Source organism: Notolepis coatsorum, assembly GCF_963971535.1.
Source record: "Notolepis coatsorum genome assembly, chromosome: 4".
In the NCBI taxonomy this organism is placed as follows: domain Eukaryota; kingdom Metazoa; phylum Chordata; class Actinopteri; order Aulopiformes; family Paralepididae; genus Notolepis; species Notolepis coatsorum.
Genome location: NC_140168.1, coordinates 16,831,802 through 16,851,860, shown reverse-complemented (window position 1 = coordinate 16,851,860; position 20,059 = coordinate 16,831,802). Strand labels below are relative to the sequence as shown.

At 41.4% G+C, this 20,059-nt stretch overlaps 1 protein-coding gene across 1 annotated transcript in view; it reads left to right on the top strand.

The window, feature by feature from the left end:
* Window positions 1–20,059, top strand: part of LOC311226431 (sodium channel protein type 3 subunit alpha-like) — a gene marked incomplete at both ends in the record, with an annotated part of 145,760 nt that overhangs the window by 82,483 nt on the left and 43,218 nt on the right. Inside the window, 2 exons of the mRNA XM_084311857.1 lie at window positions 1,557–1,730; window positions 6,234–6,590. Coding sequence (XP_084167983.1) covers window positions 1,557–1,730; window positions 6,234–6,590 — 531 coding nt within the window. The remainder of the gene's footprint in view (window positions 1–1,556; window positions 1,731–6,233; window positions 6,591–20,059) is intronic.

Sequence of the window (20,059 nt, the reverse complement as noted above, 5' to 3'; positions counted from 1 at the left end):
GTGTGTGTGTGTGTGTGTGTGTGTGTGTGTGTGTGTGTGTGTGTGTGTGTGTGTGTGTGTGTGTGTGTGTGTGTGTGTGTGTGTGTGTGTGTATGTGTGTGTGTGTTATTGCACTTGACCAAAATGAATAACCCTGGTCAGAACAATGGGGCAATATACAATATGTTTGCATTTGTAAGCTATCTAAACAATCAATCCATGCCAAAGCTAAATATGTCATGCTGATTTGGCAAAACAACATCCAGATTTGGTTTGAAATTACTTTTAGTCAGGGGAGTGTCATGCGGTTTCTCCATAGAGCCCCATTATACTTTTAGTCAGGGGAGTGTCATGGTTTCTCCATAGAGCTCCATTATACTTTTAGTCAGGGGAGTGTCATGGTTTCTCCATAGAGCCCTGTTGTACTTTTAGTCAGGGGAATGCCATTTCTCCATAGAGCCCTGTTGTACTTTTAGTCAGGGGAGTGTCATGGTTTCTCCATAGAGCCCTGTTGTACTTTTAGTCAGGGGAGTGTCATGGTTTTTCCATAGAGCCCTGTTGTACTTTTAGTCAGGGGAGTGTCATGGTTTCTCCATAGAGCCTGAGGTTACAAATCAGCTGTGACTTTGTAAACAACAATTATGGAATGACCAATTTCAGAGCAAGAAAGTAGACGCTGGATACAAGTTGAAAGTCAATGGCTTCAGGTTCTCAGTCGATTTATTCAGCAGGGCACCAGCGGTAGAAATACAGCAATATCACAGGATACAAAGAATCTCTCGGACACACAGCTTGTCCTGTCGTGTGTGTGTTCTAATGTCAAGATGTGTGGTTTATATGTGTGTCAACCGAATCTAAATGCTGTGATGTGATTTGCTTATCACTACCTGGGTAAACTGGTTTTGGTCTCTGTCTGCGTGAGATTCTAATGGGTGAGGGGGTGTGAGCTCTACTTTCGGTCACCTGCGTGTGTGTCATTCATCAGTGTGTGTGTGTTCCACTTAATCAGTCTGTCTTGTTAGTTTAGACAATGGTCACTGTGTGTGTGTGTGTGTGTGTGTGTGTGTGTGTGTGTGTGTGTGTGTGTGTGTGTGTGTGTGTGTGTGTGTGTGTGTGTGTGTGTGTGTGTGTGTGTGTGTGTGTGTGTGTGTGTGTGTGTGTGTGTGTGTGTGTGTGTGTGTGTGTGTCAATCAGGTTTGCCAAGGTCAAGCCAAACTGTGGTCAGCTAGCCATTCTGAATAATGCTATAATACTGTTGAAATAACTATTACTAATTAATCCAAAATACACTATAATATCAAATCTATTAGCCATGTGAACATAAATTGTTACTTCAAGCCCCGTTGTACTTTTAGTCAGGGGAGTGTCATGGTTTCTCCATAGAGCCCTGTTGTACTTTTAGTCAGGGGAGTGTCATGGTGACCTTTTTTTAACGCCGCAGTTCACAGAGGTAGGGGGCAATTCACAGTCACGTGACTCAGCGGGTATTGCAGATCGGCTTGAACACACGGTATGTTTCTAAACAAGAAAGCCGTCTATATAATAAGAAGGCTGACCTTGACCTGCGTGTCCTGCAGGTGTTCACAGGGATCTTCACGGCGGAGATGGTCCTGAAGCTGATCGCCCTGGACCCCTACTACTACTTCCAGCAGGGCTGGAGCATCTTCGACGGCATCATCGTGTGTCTCAGCCTGATGGAGCTGGGCCTGTCCAACGTGGAGGGCCTGTCCGTCCTCCGCTCCTTCAGACTGGTAATAATAATAATAATAATAATAATAATAATAATAATAATAATAATAATAATAATAATAATAATAATAATAATAATAATAATAATAATAATAATAATAATAATAATAATAATAATAATAATTTTTTGAAACAATTGAAAACTGAAGACTTACATTTTCTTTGTTTTGTTTTGTTTTCGTTTTTTTTACATTTACATACATGCATTACTATACACTATATACATATAAACCTGCACATGTCTACATATATACACACCTACCCATATTCATACATGTATGACTACATTATGTTTGTGGCATTGCTCTGCATTTATATATATATATATATCTGTTTAAGGTAGATAAAAAAAAAATTAAAACTACTTTTTTTTGTACATTTTAAAGTTAAATGCATCAATCTGGTGCACTTTGAGAGCAAAATAAAGAGACTAGATCTATGATGAACTTTGTGCTCAAAACACAAAATCGACTAGAGTGCTTCCCAATCTTCTCCTCGAAGCACCCCAGCCGTTCAATGTATTTGTTCAATTCCACCACCACACCTGATTCAACTTAACTAGCCCTTTATTAGTTGAATCAGGTGTGCTGGTGGTGGAATTTAACAAATACATGGAACGGCTGGGGTGTCTCGAGGAGAGGTTTGGGAAGCACTGAACTAGAGCATACATTTGAGCCATCAAAGAAATGAAGCAAAAGTGGTTACCTGTATTGAACTGGTTTATTTTTTTAGAAAATAAAAATATATACTGGATTACTATTACGACTACTACCACTGCCAATACTACTGATACATCCCTATTGGCAAACTTTATATTTAAAAAAATTGTAAAAAGAAATAAAATAATCATTACATTTTTTTTGTTCATACAACTGTGGCGGGACTAATTAGCAGGCCGCCACAGTCTAGGTAATTGATGGGGAACACACATATATATATTATCTGCGAGACATCGCCGCCACGCAACAAGTCAAAATGCTCCGCTATCTGCTATCTGCTTTGGTCAAATCACATCCAGCATGCCCTCAGCGTGCACCCCGACTCTGGAACTCCCTCCCTCAGTCCATCAGAGACTCCCCTACACTCTCCACCTTCAAATCTAGCCTAAAAACCCACCTGTTCTCCCTAGCCTTCAACCCCCCCCCCCCCCCCCCCCCCGTGAACAAAATGGCGGCGCACTGGTTGACAAATGCTACACGAAGGGACATAACAAATCGTTTTTTCTTAGAAACGGCTTATTTTTATAACGTGCTTTTTTCTGTGGTTTATCTAAATACTAATTTGATGCTATGACTGTTTATATCGCTATGCAACATCTCCCCTTTCAGTCTAATTTCTGTAAAATTTCAGACAAATGTTAGTATGAAGTTACCTTGCTTGAAGATATTTCTTGCCATTTTCTCTTATTCTCCTCAACTTCTGGGTATCATGGTCTGTTCCTAGTCTACCTTTCACTGCCACATTGCGAATTTTGTTTCAAATTTTTCTTCATGAACTCATTCTTCGTTGATTATTAATGTATTCTATTCATGAATGCTGTCACATTTAGACTTCTACAGACATCACCATAAACACAAAAGTCTTAATTTTGGTTGTGGCAAAAGCTTCTCTGTTTTATTGTTATTTCATCACGCTTGAGTGTTCCTGATTTCAACCTCTTCATATCAGTGTTCCCACGATCATAATAATCCCTGAAGTAATTGTGGTCCAATTGACGAGAGTAATCAATACGATACCGGACAATAGAGTTTGGTCTGGGATGAAAATAACTGATATTATCCTTTTTAATATGAACAATAGCCCGGGGAAACCTGGAGCTGACAGTATGCACCTTAGTAAACAGACCTTAATCTGTCCATCCATTATTGTGATTGTGCTGTGTCATCACTGAGATTAAAGATAGAGTTGGTGATACATTTTAACATCGTCACTTCACTTATACAATGAATATGAAAATGGATCCAATATGAGCAACAATGAATCCCTGCTCCACTTCACTCATTGCTTCTTAACACTAACAGTAGAATGTGGTTACATTTTTATTTATTTAACCTTCATTTAACCAGGCAGGTCAATTACCGGTAAGTACAAATTCGTATTTACAATAACAGCTTAACGAGAGGAAGTAACGGAGTAACGGGGAAAGGGGACAAAAAATTTATAAATACAAATACACTTAAAAAAAGAGACAGACAATACATACATCACAGAGGTAAGGGAAATAATTAAATCAAACAAACAACCAAATAAAATTACAAGGTATGTAATACATGAAGCAGAACAGACAAATTACAGTTACAAGGCTGGGTGACAGTTTTAGTCATTTAGCTGACGCGTTTATCCAAAGCGACTTACAAGTTCTGTATGACAAGTCATCAGGAAGGGCACAACTCTATCAGCTGAGTAACAATGTTCATCAAAGTGTTGAGTGCTACATTGTAGGTTAGTATATTAGGACAAGTGCACGACAGTAAGGTTAGTTAGGGTTAGATTTTGTTTAAAAAAAATTAAAATCATTTAACACATTGAGTGCCACGCCCCTTCCGGGAAGTGCATCTGGTCTTGCCGCCCATTAACCCCATGTAAACGCCCACCTTGTTTGTAGAGCTAAACCTATATTTTATATTATAGCTATGGGTCTAATAACACTGTCGATTGTCAGTGAGTTGCTTCCAGTCAACGTGCAAAAACTGATAATTTTTTCATCCGTACATTTTCATTTTATACCGTTTCGAATATGAATATAGTTTAGTATAGTAATTCCAGGAAAAAGACGCGAAAATAGCGTTTTAGTGGAATCCACTTATCACGTTGTCATTTTTTGCCTGATTATCGAATCTTCCTGAAATCAATGCTAGATGATCATTATTATGTCTCCTTGTGCATACATGAAATGGGTCCTGGAGCGCGGCGCTCCCCCCCCCCCTCCTGCACCCAACGGTAAACAGCCACACACAGCACACACAGATAGCTTCAATCGCGGGAGAAAGAAATATCAGATCAACGCCAGATTGGATATATAGAGTCCTTACCTGGTCTCTGATGTAATGCAAAAAAACGAATCCAATTACTGTATCTGATCGCCATTCCAGTTATCCACAGCGATCCTGTCTCCGACGTTATTGGGCATTGCACATGAACGGGCGGGCGGGGTCAGTTGTCCAAGCCATCCCTAGAAGCGCCTGTTTTGCCGGAGTGTTTACGTCCCGCCCCCACGCCGCAGCTCGGTAGAGAAAGGAAACTACATAGTTTCTAATGGAGTGCAATAGCGGCCGAAGGCGTTAGAGGGCGGTATAAGACCATCTGCCAGCTCAGACACATTCAGTACAGCATGCACAAGGTGCCCCGCTGAATTATGAATGGCAATAGCGAATAAAAGAAATACCGTGAGAAAAACGTAGATCTACGTTTCCGGCACTCAACCGTCGGGCGACAGAAACGTAGTTCTACGTTAACGGCACCCAAAGGGTTAAGAGATAATGGTTATGTGTTGCAGCTGTGTGTAAACAACTCTGAGATAAAGTCCTTAAAAGAAGTGATGGGGATTCTTTTGTCCATTTTCAAAGTAACGCATCTCGTTGCAACTGCTGGGAGCAGCAAATTGGAAGGAGAATTGGAAAGCTCATACCTTGTCCCTAAAGGCTTAGGGCAGAGGTCTGACAGTGTCAGACAGTGTTTGCCACAGGTCCTGAGGTTATATTTGGTGGTGGGTAAGATAACGGTTGAGCTGTTTGTTAGCAAGACAATAAATATTTCAAATGTTTTCTATTAACCTCGGGTCTCTGTGGTGGTAGGCGAGTGTTTAGACCTCTACACTACCCAGCCGCACCCCCTTGCCGGACCTGTCCGATATTGTGACTTTCCACCACAAATAAATCATACGTATGTTCCACAAATCATGTTCAACCCAGATTCGACTCAAACAAGGGACTAAACACGTTTCGCAATTATGCCACAACAAGTTGGAACACCCTACCCACAGCCGTAAAATAATTGTGAATCCCTACCCACCTTCAAAACCGCCCTCAAAGAGCACCTACGGGAGGCTGCAATTCGAAACTGGCCCCGGTAAATGTCCAAACCTTCAAACACCCACCCACCCAAACCTCTCGAATGTATATATTTTCTTTTAGGATCTCTGTCTCTTAAACAGTACTGTATATTTGTATATCTTGTATATCATAAATGTCTGGATGAAACAGTACTGTATATCTATCTGTATGTCGTGTATGTCATACATGTCATGATATATATCTGATTATCTGTATATCTGTATGTCGTGTATGTCATAAATGTCATGATGAATTGAAAATGGGGGACCCTGATGTAAACAAGACGAAAGACTTTCTCTGGTCTGCATCCCCTTAATTAACAATTGTGTGTATTGAGCCGTACTGTATTGTACCCATTCTGCAATCTGTTAATAAAGTTTTCAATCAATCAATCAATCAATCATGTGAAAAACAAAACCTTGATTTCCCCTCTTTCCTCCTCCATGCATCAAGCTGAGAGTCTTCAAGCTGGCAAAGTCCTGGCCCACCCTCAACACGCTCATCAAGATCATCGGCAACTCCGTGGGCGCCCTGGGCAACCTGACGCTGGTCTTGGCCATCATTGTCTTCATCTTCGCCGTGGTGGGCATGCAGCTGTTCGGCAAGAACTACCAGGACTGCGTGTGCAAGATCGCCACGGACTGCCAGCTCCCCCGCTGGCACATGAAGGACTTCTTCCACTCGTTCCTCATCGTCTTCCGCGTGCTGTGCGGGGAGTGGATCGAGACCATGTGGGACTGCATGGAGGTGGCCGGGCAGCCCCTCTGCATCCTGGTGTTCATGCTCGTCATGGTGATAGGGAACCTGGTGGTGAGTATGTAGGTTACCACGGTTAACCCTTTCACTGCCACACTGCCAACAGGGTTAACCCTTTTCACTGCCACGATACAGAAGGTTAACCCTTTCGCTGCCACACGACAAAAGGTTAACCCTTTCACTGCGACACTACAGAAGGTTAACCCTTTCACTACCACACTACAGACGGTTCTGTGGTGTGGTAGCGAAAGGGTTAACCTTCTGTAGTGTGGTAGTGAAAGGGTTAAAAAAGGATTTGACATAATTCAGTAGAACTAAATGATGTGATGATTATATAATTTTTTTTTATAAAAACATCAACATCATAGAGAACGCCAGACACAGCGCAGCCGCCTGTGGCCGCTAGCAGGTAAATGGCTGCATTTATATAACAGCTTTTATCCAAAACGCTTCACAATTCGTTCCTCACATTTTACCCATTCACTCACCCATTCACACACCGACGGTGGGGGCGGACCTTCCTACAGGCGATATAGTTTTGGCGCCCACCTCTATATCTGCAACCATTATTTTTACATAAAAAAAATTCTAACATAAGGGAAAATGAGCCAAAAATCTAAAACGGTCGGTCGGTCTGAGCCTCAGCTTTAGGTGTTCACAGTCAGAACATGCTAGAGCGCTGTGCATTGATGGGTATCGGTCAAGTGTTTATAGAATTGAACATTGAGGAAAGAAAGACTAACGTTAGAGAACTATGAAGAAAAAAGCAAAAAAAAAAAAAAAAGTGGTGAATCTCGCCTAGGGCGCCAAATGGGCTAGGTCCGCCCTGGAGGTGCCAACCTGCACATCGGGAGCAATTAGGGGTTAAGTGTCTTGTTCAAGGACACATCGACACTCTGCCCGGGAGGAGCGGGAGTTGAACCGGGAACCTCTGGATTACCAGACGACTGCTCTACCTCCTGAGCCACTGTCGCCCCTACAGCAGGTCCAAATGACGATGTCATGTATAATCGGGGATTACGCGGCACCAGAGGGGGCCGGTGAATTTTGTACCATGCGCTGTCTCGCTTGCTCAGACACTGTCGTCGCATCATAGCGATCGATTCTGCTAGATCTACCGTGTGGTGTTGATTTGTCCTGAAGGAATCTCAAGAAAACGTTCCTTATACAGTCTGTCTTACAGATTACCATAAATAGACTTCAAAAGAGGGTCCCGTCTGGACCATATATAGCCTGGACCATCTGTTTCCTATATTGTCGTGCAATATTCAGCCACAACAGACACAGAGGGCGGACTGTATTTAGCATCACTGTATGTCCAACCAGGCTTAATGTTTTATCCGCTGTTTAATGAATTAAGCCTTATGAGGGAAATTCTGACCCAAGTATTGTAGGAAGGCTTAGCCAAGGTTATGGAAACGTGTTTACTAACGGTCCTATCGACCGTTGGAGCAGGTATTGATGTTTTCTTTTTACAAGATATAACAAAGCTGCCGCCATGCCAGTGCTTCTAACTCTTAAAAATACAAATGATTTCATCCAAGTAAACAGCTCTGTTTCTACACACAGACGCAGCTCGGCCCACCCATATGGTGCTTTGTTGTCACCCAGCTGTGGCCCTGAGACTAACATGTAATGACAATGGATCAAAAATGATTTCCCCAGAATTCCAGAATCCAGTCGGCAGTGGCAGCGTTTCATTAATTCAGGTTGATTATCTCTTCAGTTTGACATTACATTTTCAAAGCTCAATAGAGTCTTAAAATATCATGAAAGGTGCGTTTTAATGGTACAGTATCTCTGTAAAAAAAAAAAAAAAAAAACATGTTTTTGCTTAAAATAGCGCACAGTCCGTTAGGCATTCATAGTGTTGCTCCTGCCTTTCTGGGGAAAAGGTGATTCATTTTCAGCTACAACCAAGCAACTAGTATATATATATATATATATATATATATATATATAAAAAGAATGCCATGCCAATTTACCATGACATAGTACATGATAGAGACATGCAATGTGCCACAATGTGTGCCAACGCATTACTACAAATATCACACCAATCACCCTGATGGTGACCCACTGTAATCAACATTTGAAAACTCATAACTTGTAAAGTCTGATTGACACATGATTTTGTAATAATATACAGCTAGATTAGATCATTATACAGCACAAGTACAGTACAGCAAAAAGAAGTTTGGCATCCAACCAGAGTGCAAATGTAACAGTAAAGTGCAATAGTAATATACAATGTACAGGTGATTGAACTGGGTATAAAATATATAAATTAGCCCTACGGAGTAATTGTGCTAATCAGATATATGTACAGTACAGAGTTGTAGTATTAATATGTGCAGTGATACAGGTATAAAGACACTATGGTAGTAAGTAGTCGTCTACAACTTTAAACTTTAAAGTAAATCATCGGTCTACAACTTTGCCAATAGGACCCAAAAGATTCAAGATTCAAGAGATGTATTTGTCACATACATGTCACACGAGACATGTAGTGAAATGAAGGTGGCCATGCCCGCCTTGATTGTGCAAAAATACAAATAATAAAATAGAATAGATAATAAAGTAGACATGATAAAAAGTAATACGAATAAACAACAAATAATACAATACAAGTCAAGTCAAGAGTTTATCGTTTGTCCCGGCTCGGAAGGTGGACTCTTTTACTACCAAGGTAGAGCTATTTAAGTTTTTTAGAAACATTAAGTTGAAAGCATTTTATGCCAGAGGGTTTGATAAGAGAACTCAATATGTTGCTAACGAAAATGTGCCTACAAATGATGATGTTGATGTTGATGCTAGGCCTGTAACAGAGCCAGACACCTCCCTTTTTCCTAAAAGAAAAGTATTTAAACCCCGTAGCCTGTTTACTCCCCATCTCAACCCTCCCTCAGTTGAGACTTTCTGCAGATTGGTACAGAATGATGTCCTTAATTTGTGTGAGACCAGTCACAAAGCCCATCTTTACCCAAATTTACTTGAATCAGAGTCTGCAGCACTTAAGGAACTCATGATGAATGATGATTTGATTTTTAGAAAGGCTGATAAAGGTTCTGGTATCGTGCTCCAAAATAAGAGCTTGTATCTGAGATCAATAGACAATTGAACGAGATTGAGGTATATACCCTTTTAAATTCAGACCCTGTGTTTAGATTTTCTACGGAAATCAAAACGGTCCTCAAAAGCCTGAGATTGGCAGAGGCAATCACAGAAAATGAATTTAAGTTTATGTTTGTAGAGTACCCGTTACCCCTATTATTTACACTTTACCTAAGATCCACAAGGATCTGATTAACCCTCCTGGTCGACCTATTGTTACTGGTATTGGCTCAGCCACAGAAAAAATCTCTCAATTCATTAATGCGCATATTAAGGATTTGGCCTCTTCTCAACGTGGTTACTTAAAAGATACTACTACTTTTTTGAACAGGCTTTCGACCTGTAACATTAGTCCTACAGACTTACTAGTTACCATAGATGTAGTCAGTCTTTACACCAGCATTACACATGCTGACGCGCTTGACGCTCTGAGTTTTTATTTAAACTCGAGGGAAGTATTACTCCCCCCAACAGAAGCGCTAGTTAGTTTAGCCGACCTAGTTCTAACTAGGAATTATTTTAGATTCCAAGATAAATACTACTTGCAAAACAGAGGCCTCAGCATGGGCTCCCCAGCCGCTGTGAACCTAGCCAACCTTTATATGTCCAAATATGAAGTAGATCATATTTTTAATAATAACCCGTTTGAGAAATTTGTCAAATCCTATATGCGCTATATTGACTATCTGTTTTTTATTTGGTCTGGTTCATCATCTGATCTTTTAGCCTTCCATACCTGAACACCTGTAGAGAAACGATAAAGTTTACATTGAAGTTTGATATGCATAATTTACCTTTCCTCGATGTTCTGATCAAGAAAGCCCCTAATGGCATCTCAATCAATAGATTAGCATCATGTACTATAATTATATACCATTAGGCTATACAATTATTTACTGGAACTCACATTATGGCAGGTTTCACATGCATAGCACAGCCTTGCACCATATCAGTCAACACTAACAATATATGGCTCAATAACCACAATAACAACCACATTGTAACTCAGAAACAACAATATGCAGCTTGACTAACACAGGATGATCATGTAACATTAACTGCAGGGCGCACAATTTCACTCTGCACTTGTGCTTTACCCTACAACATTTCAGCTTGAGTTAGCTAGCGAGTTGACTTGGTAACTCACCAGGCCCTCATTTATCAACGTGACGTACGCACGGATATGTGCTTAACCCGTGCGTACGACCATTTCTAAGCAAAGTGTAGGATTTATCAATTTGAACATGAGCTTGACTTTGTGCGTATGTCTGCGCACAGCCCAGAGCATGCTTAGCTGACGCCCTGTGGTAGAATATGGGGACTGCAGACGGACGGCATAGATCAGTTGCATGCATTAGTTTCAACGCGGAAATAAGCTTGACTGACGTGTTCTGTATGACCCCCGTAATTCATTATAGTTCATTGTGAAATAGCGATATTAGTGTAATTATTGTCAAACCCTAAATAGCATGTGAAATAGGTCTTTCTCTCCGAATGAATGCAGGTTTATATATATAGCGTTATCGGGTGCACTGACTGCGCTCGCAGGAACTGTTTTCAGAGATAGCATCAGATAGGGATGAATGAATGAATGAGGGGCAGTCTAATTGCAGAGAGAACATAATATTAACTAGAGTCCACTACCCGAGACACCTCCTTCATTTGTACCGCAATTTGGGACCCAAGCTATAAGCTTAAAAGCTTTTCCGTGCTTATTTGAGAAGGTCCAGCTGCAGAGCCGGAGAGACAGACAGCAGAGAGACAGACAGACAGACAGATAGACACTGTTCCACAGTGTGTGTGTGTGTGTGTGTGTGTGTGTGTGTGTGCGTGTGTGTGTGTGTGTGTGTGTGTGTGTGTGTGTGTGTGTGTGTGTGTGTGTGTGTGTGTGTGTGTGTGTGTGTGTGTGTGTGTGTGTGTGTGTGTGTGTGTGTGTGTGTGTGTGTGTGTGTGTGTGTGTGTGTGTGTGTGTGCGTGTGTGTGTGTGTGACCACTAGAGACCCCCCCCCCCCCCTCTGGACCACCTCCCAGTAGAGACCCCCCCTCTGGACCACCTCCTATCAAGTTTTCTGAAATTTATGTTTATATATGCAAATGAGGCACTTCCCCATTAAATATATGGACATTTATGGATGCAATAAGGCAAAATGAAGTAAAATAAACAACTAAATGTGTGTTATTGACGTTTTATTGTCACTAGTTTCATAGAAGACATGTTTAGGAAGCAAAATATAACAAAATCTCAAAATCAACAAAAAAAGTATATTTGCCTATTCACCCAGGGCCCCGTTCCCCGTACCTGGATAACTGAGTTAGCCGGATAATTTCCAGTCAAGCCTGACTTAAGCCGGACCTTCCCATTCCCCGACGCTCGATTGTCTAAATCACCATGACAACAGATCAAAAAGTTTGAGCCTGGTCGGGAGCAGGGTTAACTTCAGTTAGCCGAACCATGGCCACGCCCCCGCAAAGAAATGACAGCTCGCTTCCTGAAATGATTCTCACAGTCTAGGATCTGCATTATACCATTCTGAATTACGTTTCTGTGCTTCGTTTTCCTAGAGGGGGCTTTTGAAATGTATAATAATAGAACTAAATGCTGATAATAAATCATATTGAGCCTATAGATTTACTTTGTCCTAAATAAAATAATGCACGTCATATACGGCGCTCGGAGTCGCGATACACGCTGCATGTGGTTATTTTAATAACGGCGCATTGCAAATGTGAATCCCGCGGGGATATTTTTAATGAATGAAACCTATCGGCCGTTTGGCTCTGATTAGTTTCATATATTCTCCGCTGTAGATTTGCTTAACGGAGCGCCCGGATTGTGTTTCATTCAAGCATAAAATTGAAGTGTCTATGCAGGGATTGTGGTTTTTGTGTGATATTGTAACTGGGATTAAAATGTCTGATGAGATGCGCTGTTTGACGGATTTGAGAAATTGAATGAGCCGTTGACGTCACATTAATGCATTTGAGAATAAAGAGATAAAACTTCATTCAAAAGTAAAATATTCTAAACACGGGTCTCTCGTCCATTAATGGATAAACAATGAATTTATCCCGTCTGGCACAGTGGCGCAGCGGCTAGTGCTGAATCCTGGCAACCGGGCGACTGGTTTTTTCGAAACCCCGCGTTTCCAATATAATTTTTTTGGAATATAATATTAATGATTATACGCAAAAGTAGCCTAGTTTTAAGTTAAAATATTATAAATCTACATGCATTGAGGATGTCATTCTTTATATAGCTCTCAACGTGCACCAAATTGAATTATTCCTACATTGCAAAAAGAAGGAAAAGACTAGGATTCGAACCCGGGCCGTCTGCGTGAAAGTCAAAACCACAAACCGTTACACCACAGTGGAGATAAGTAAAATATCCACCATACATCAATCAATGGGTAAGAGAGCCGTATCCTTATTCTGTATAACAGTTTAACTCATTATTTTCGCTAGCAAGATCTCATTTGATTATTCAATCCATAAACCTACTGCCAGCAGGCAAGTTTAAAGAAATATAATCTGATTGATTGAGGTAATGAGGGACTTAAAATTAGCCTATAGATAACGCATTTAACTTGTCGGCGAGGCGATTGAGCCGTACTGCAATCTGTTAATAAAGTTTTAAATCAATTAATCAATCAATGCCGTTAGAAAATCAGGATCTCTGCTATCGATAAGTGCTGGCTTTTCAACTGAAGCGGCCGCGCGCACTTATCCTGGGTCTCAAGTCTGGTTCGAGTTAACGAGACTGAATCCACCTTCGAGGAACAGGAAAATCCCGGCTTCAAACATCGGGTTAACTGAATCTGGATAATGGGACTCTTGATCGACTTAGTTGAACCAGGTACGGGGAATAGGGCCCAGATCACAATAGTGGTCCTCAAATATTATGGACAGAGGCCTTCTTTTGCGCATGAAAGCTGTTTATCCCAGGGATTATCCAGAATGCTTAGGGGCGAGAAGGTCAAAGGGCATTCACCTAATCATCCGTTCATGCTCCCCCATGCTCCTGGCCCACAGATGATCCCTCACCAACTGTGCACATCACACACTCACATACACACACACACACACACACACACACACACACACACACACACACACACACACACACACACACACACACACACACACACACACACACACACATAGAGACAATCACACACAATACAGAGGTAGGCTAGATACTGCCGCTTTCTGAGCTATTACTTGAATCTACAAAGTACTACCTGAATTCCTCTAGAACCTTTAATACACAGGACCGATGGTGGTAGAACCCATATGAGAACACACAGTTGACAGTTCACGCAGGATCACGGGATTTTGTGCTGTTGACAAAACATATGGCAATCAATGTCATGGCATCATGGTAGGGGTGTAACGGTACGTGTATTCGTCCCCGCGAATTTACGGTACGGCCGTCACGGTGCGGTACATCCAGCCATACGGTGAATACGTCTCAGATGACAAGCGGACAGAATAACAACAGCGCGCACTGACATCTGCACTCGGCTCTCCCCTCCTCCTCTCCTGTTTACTACAGCCTATTTGTCCCTAAAACAAAACCATGATGAATTAATTAAATGTTTAACACAGCAGGGCCATTACAATTTTGCAGTTTTCTTTAGTTTTCTTGTTCGCCCAATAATGTTAACCAAAAGACACACGCGCGCGCGCGAACACACACGTCAACCTTTTCCGGCGGACCGTGGAGTCTCACAGCTGATCGGAGAAAAAATAAAAGCACAACATACCACCAGATCATCTGAGCTCCTCTCCAGTTGCTGCTATTAAATCCAAAATATTGATAATCCTCTGCCATTGTTGTGTAACATGTCATCTGTTCTCTAGTCTTCTTCAGTCTCGGCTTCACGTGAAGTAAAATTCTCTCTATAAGTGAAAGTGAAACTAAGTTGTTGTTAAAGGTGCAGTAGGGAATTAATTTACTCGTGGATGCCTGAACACAGAATTACACCAGTATCACTGACTACTACGGCAAGCCTATGGAATATTAGTATATTTTATTTAATAATAATAATTATAATAAATATATAATAATAATTATAAAAAAAAAATTCCTGTTGTACCGAAATCGTACCGAACCGTGACCTCAATACCGAGGTACGTACCGAACCGTGGCTTCTGTGTACCGTTACACCCCTACATCATGGTGCAGGGGTCGTTAGAGGGTCACTCTCACATATCTACATATCTAATATATGTTTACTCTCACATATCTACATGTCTAATATATGTTTACTCGCACATATCTACATATCTAAAATACGTTTACTTGCACATATCTACATATCTAAAATACGTTTACTCGCACATATCTCCATATCTAAAATACGTTTACTCGCACATATCTACATATCTAATTATACGTTTACTCTCAGATATCTTAAATTTTTTTTTATCCACTTTTTTTCCTTATTTTCTATTTTTCTCCCATCCCAATTTCGTATTTCCAATTCTTCCCTCCCCTGTCTTGAACGTTGCTAGACTATGCCTCCCACTGGTCGGCTGTAGTGAGGATAGAAGCCTTGCATCACGTGTCCCCTCCGGGACACGAGGAGGCAGCCTGTCGCATCTTTTCACCGCAACAGCTCGAACTCTCAGTGGCGAGGAGTAACGCGTGAGAGGCTCACGCTGCCCCAGACACTTCCTGCTTCCGCCAAGCCGGTAGCAACGCCAAGAGCTGAGCTCGATACCAGCATTTCCTGCGTTAGTGGCGAGTGCCTTGCCCACTGCGCCACTCAGCCGCACTCTCACATATCTAATATATGTTTACTCTCACATATCTAATATATGTTAACCCTCACATATCTACATAATTAATATAAATTTACTCTCACATATCTACATATCTAATATACATTAACCATCACATATCTACATATCTAATATACGTTTACCCTCACATATCTACATATCTAATAAAACGTTAACCCTCACATATCTACATATCTAATATACATTAACCCTCACATATCTACATATCTAATATACGTTTACCCTCACATATCTACATATCTAATATACGTTAACCCTCACATATCTACATATCTAATATACGTTTACCCTCACATATCTACATATCTAATATACGTTAACCCTCACATATCTACATATCTAATATACGTTTACCCTCACATATCTACATATCTAATATACGTTAACCCTCACATATCTACATATATAATATACGTTAACCCTCACATATCTACATATCTAATATACGTTAACCCTCACATATCTACATATCTAATATACGTTAACCCTCACATATCTACATATCTAATATACGTTAACCCTCACATATCTACATATCTAATATACGTTAACCCTCACATATCTACATATCTAATATACGTTAACCCTCACATATCTACATATCTAATATACATTAACCCTCGCATATCTACATATCTAATATACGTTAACCCTCACATATCTAATATACGTTAACCCTCACATATCTACATATATAATATACGTTAACCCTCACATATCTACATATCTAATATATACGTTAACCCTCACATATCTACATATCTAATACACGTTAACCCTCACATATCTACATATCTAATATACGTTAACCCTCACATATCTACATATCTAATACACGTTAACCCTCACATATCTATATATCTAATATACGTTAACCCTCACATATCTACATATCTAATATAGGTTAACCCTCACATATCTACATATCTAATATACGTTAACCCTCACATATCTACATATCTAATATACGTTAACCCTCACATATCTACATATCTAATATAGGTTAACCCTCACATATCTACATATCTAATAATATGTTAACCCTCACATATCTACATATCTAATATACGTTAACCCTCACATATCTACATATCTAATATATACGTTAACCCTCACATATCTACATATCTAATATAGGTTAACCCTCACATATCTACATATCTAATATACGTTAACCCTCGCATATCTACATATCTGTAAAGTGTCACAGCCAACTAAGTGACACTGGGTATGACATCCTGATCTTATATATGATTATGGGGAATGTCTGTAGATTCTTCCTGGACAATGGAATAGAAACACGTTATGTGTAAACACATGTTAAAGTGCCACAAGTCAACGAGTGACACTTTGTATAATATTCTTATGTTTATTATATATGATTGGAGCTATGTATATGACCTGTATACTCTTTATACACTTATAAAACTATGTTACAGTTAATGTGCAGTCGGAGTGAAGAGCAGGATTGAGCTGAGAGCAAGTTGGCACAGTTTAAACCTGTCCTGTCTGCATAGAATAAAACCAATGATTGGTACAGGTGTATTGTATATTTATATATATATATATACAATATATACAATGCAATATACAATAGTATATTGATGTATTACAGGTATGTAGTATGCAGTACAGGTATATTGTGTATTGTAGGAACACAGGCCAGTTATTCCCTCTCAATAATGACTACAGCCCAGAGGAATGGGGCCTCTTCCTGGAGCTCTCCGGCCGGCAGACGCATTAAACTGGTTAACCCTTTGTTGGGTCTGAGTGAGATGGGGAGTGAAGGGACTTTCCACAGCAGAGAACAAAGGGAGTCTGTTCCAGCGAAAAAACGTTACAATTACTTTCGAGTTACGGCCTAGTGGAGTAAAATGGGAGGAGAGCCAGTCCCCACGAGCCGTGCATTAACTGGCTGGTGAAATGACATCACGGTGACAGCGCTGTATTTGGACCAATAAGCAGAAGAGACCCTGGGGCCCTTTATAAGGGCCAACTGGCGAGATCACAGGCAGATTTTTACACTGAGCTGGAGAGAGAGGAAGAGAAGAATGGTGCTTGACACTGGGCACAAGCCGTGCCAGATCAGACTTTTTTGAGAGATGAGAAGAATGGTGCTCGACACTGGGCACAAGCCGTGCATGATGAGATGTTTTGTTCTGTGCTTATTTTAAACTGAATTGGGTGCTTTCCACTTCAGTATCTTTTTGTAACTAGCTTTTTCTAATTAAAATTACCTCTTTATAAATATGATTTGTATCCTTTCTTCTGACCAGACGACCGGGTAAGCATGAAATGTGTTTTGCATTGTAACTTCACCCCATGCATTTTTTGATTAATGATGTAAAATAGAATAAGTGGCTTTATCCCTGCATTAAGGACTAAAGGTGGATTCTGTATAATGGGATTATCAAGTAAAGCCATATAGTGATAATGCGTGTACTTAGGAGACATATGATTATGGATTAATGTAAAATAGAATAAGTGGCTTTATCCCTGCATTAAGGACTAAAGGTGGATTCTGTATAATGGGATTATCAAGTAAAGCCATACAGTGATAAATACGTGTAACGGATTAGGGAAATGGACCTCATCTAATTAAAGAGAGTCCGTCCCAGTGCAAATAAAATAAAAGATTCCGCAACTTCAATCACTCGACCTAAGGTCGATGACTGACGGGGGTCGGAACGGTGCATTCGCTGTCTCTTGTCGGTCAGTGGTAACAACAACATTTTGTAGACTCGGTTGGTTCTGCGTGTCAACCACTTCACAGGACGCTGTTTGAGGTGTAGATAGGCAGACCAATGAGTTATGAAGTTATCGATCTGACCTAAGAGCGAGCGTGGGCATTCAACATGGCGTCCCTGGCGATGTGCATTTATACTAACCAAAATAGGTGCTAAACGGCCGAAGAAGACAGGACTACTGTCAAAAGCCTCTGGAGTAAAATTAAATCACAGATTTGGCTAAAATTAAAGTAGAAAGCTCTACTGGCGACTCGAGTGGAAGGCTCTACTCGGGGATATCACAAATGAATAGAAAGCTCTATCTTGGTGATTAAAGCAACGTTTACTCACAACTAAAGGGTAACATAATGTTTATAGAGCTCTGGGGGGAGTTACAAGTGCAGCATAATTTCGTGCTTTGCCCACAGGAAGCGAACTGGCCCTACCCAAGGCGAGGGCTCCCTAGCCCAAAGACACTGTTTGTAAGGAGGGGAGACTGGATGTGAAGCGAGTCAAAACGACCGTTCACAGAAAAGCGAGGGCTCCCTAGTCCGGAGACACTGTTTGTAAGGAGCGGAGTGTGGATGTGAAGCGAGTCAAAACGACCGTTCACAGAAAAGCGAGGGCTCCCTAGTCCGGAGACACTGTTTGTAAGGAGCAGAGTGTGGATGTGAAGCGAGTCAAAACGACCGTTCACAGAAAAGCGAGGGCTCCCTAGTCCGGAGACACTGTTTGTAAGGAGCGGAGTGTGGATGTGAAGCGAGTCAAAACGACCGTTCACAGAAAAGCGAGGGCTCCCTAGTCCGGAGACACTGTTTGTAAGGAGCGGAGTGTGGATGTGAAGCGAGTCAAAACGACCGTTCACAGAAAAGCGAGGGCTCCCTAGTCCGGAGACACTGTTTGTAAGGAGCGGAGTGTGGATGTGAAGCGAGTCAAAACGACCGTTCACAGAAAAGCGAGGGCTCCCTAGTCCGGAGACACTGTTTGTAAGGAGCGGAGTGTGGATGTGAAGCGAGTCAAAACGACCGTTCACAGAAAAGCGAGGGCTCCCTAGTCCGGAGACACTGTTTGTAAGGAGCGGAGTGTGGATGTGAAGCGAGTCAAAACGACCGTTCACAGAAAAGCGAGGGCTCCCTAGTCCGGAGACACTGTTTGTAAGGAGCAGAGTGTGGATGTGAAGCGCAGTCAAAAATAATTCACAGAACTGCAAGCTAACTAGCACTACATCGGCTAACAAGCCAGTGCTAACACCCATGAGCTGGCCGTAGCCAGACGGAAGCTAACTAGCTCACCATCGGCTAACAAACCCAGGAGCTAACAGCAGGCGAAGTAGCCGGAGCTAGCGACCAATGCTAGCTCAGGAGGAGCTGGCACGCCAAAAGCTAGCTCAGGAGGAGCTAGCACAAGAGAAGCTAGCTCAGGAGAAGCTGGCACGGGTGCCGGCTGTACAGCAAGCAGTAATTGGCACAGAAAATAAACCTTACTGCTGTGACCAGTGTGGAAAGAGCTTCAAGACGAAGCGTCACCTTAAATTACACCACTTGGTGCACACACAAGAGAAACCTTACTGCTGTGACCAGTGTGGAAAGAGCTTCAAGACGAAGCGTTACCTTAAACTACACCACTTGGTACACACAGGAGAGAAACCTTACTGCTGTGCACAGTGTGGGAAGACCTTCAAGACGAAGGGAGAGCTTAAACGACACCACTTGGTACACACAGGAGAGAAACCTTACTGTTGTGCCCAGTGTGACATGAGCTTCAAGACGAAGACGGATCTTAAACGTCACCACATGGTACACACAGGAGAGAGACCTTACTGTTGTGACCAGTGTGACATGAGCTTCAAGACGAAGACACATCTTAAAAGTCACC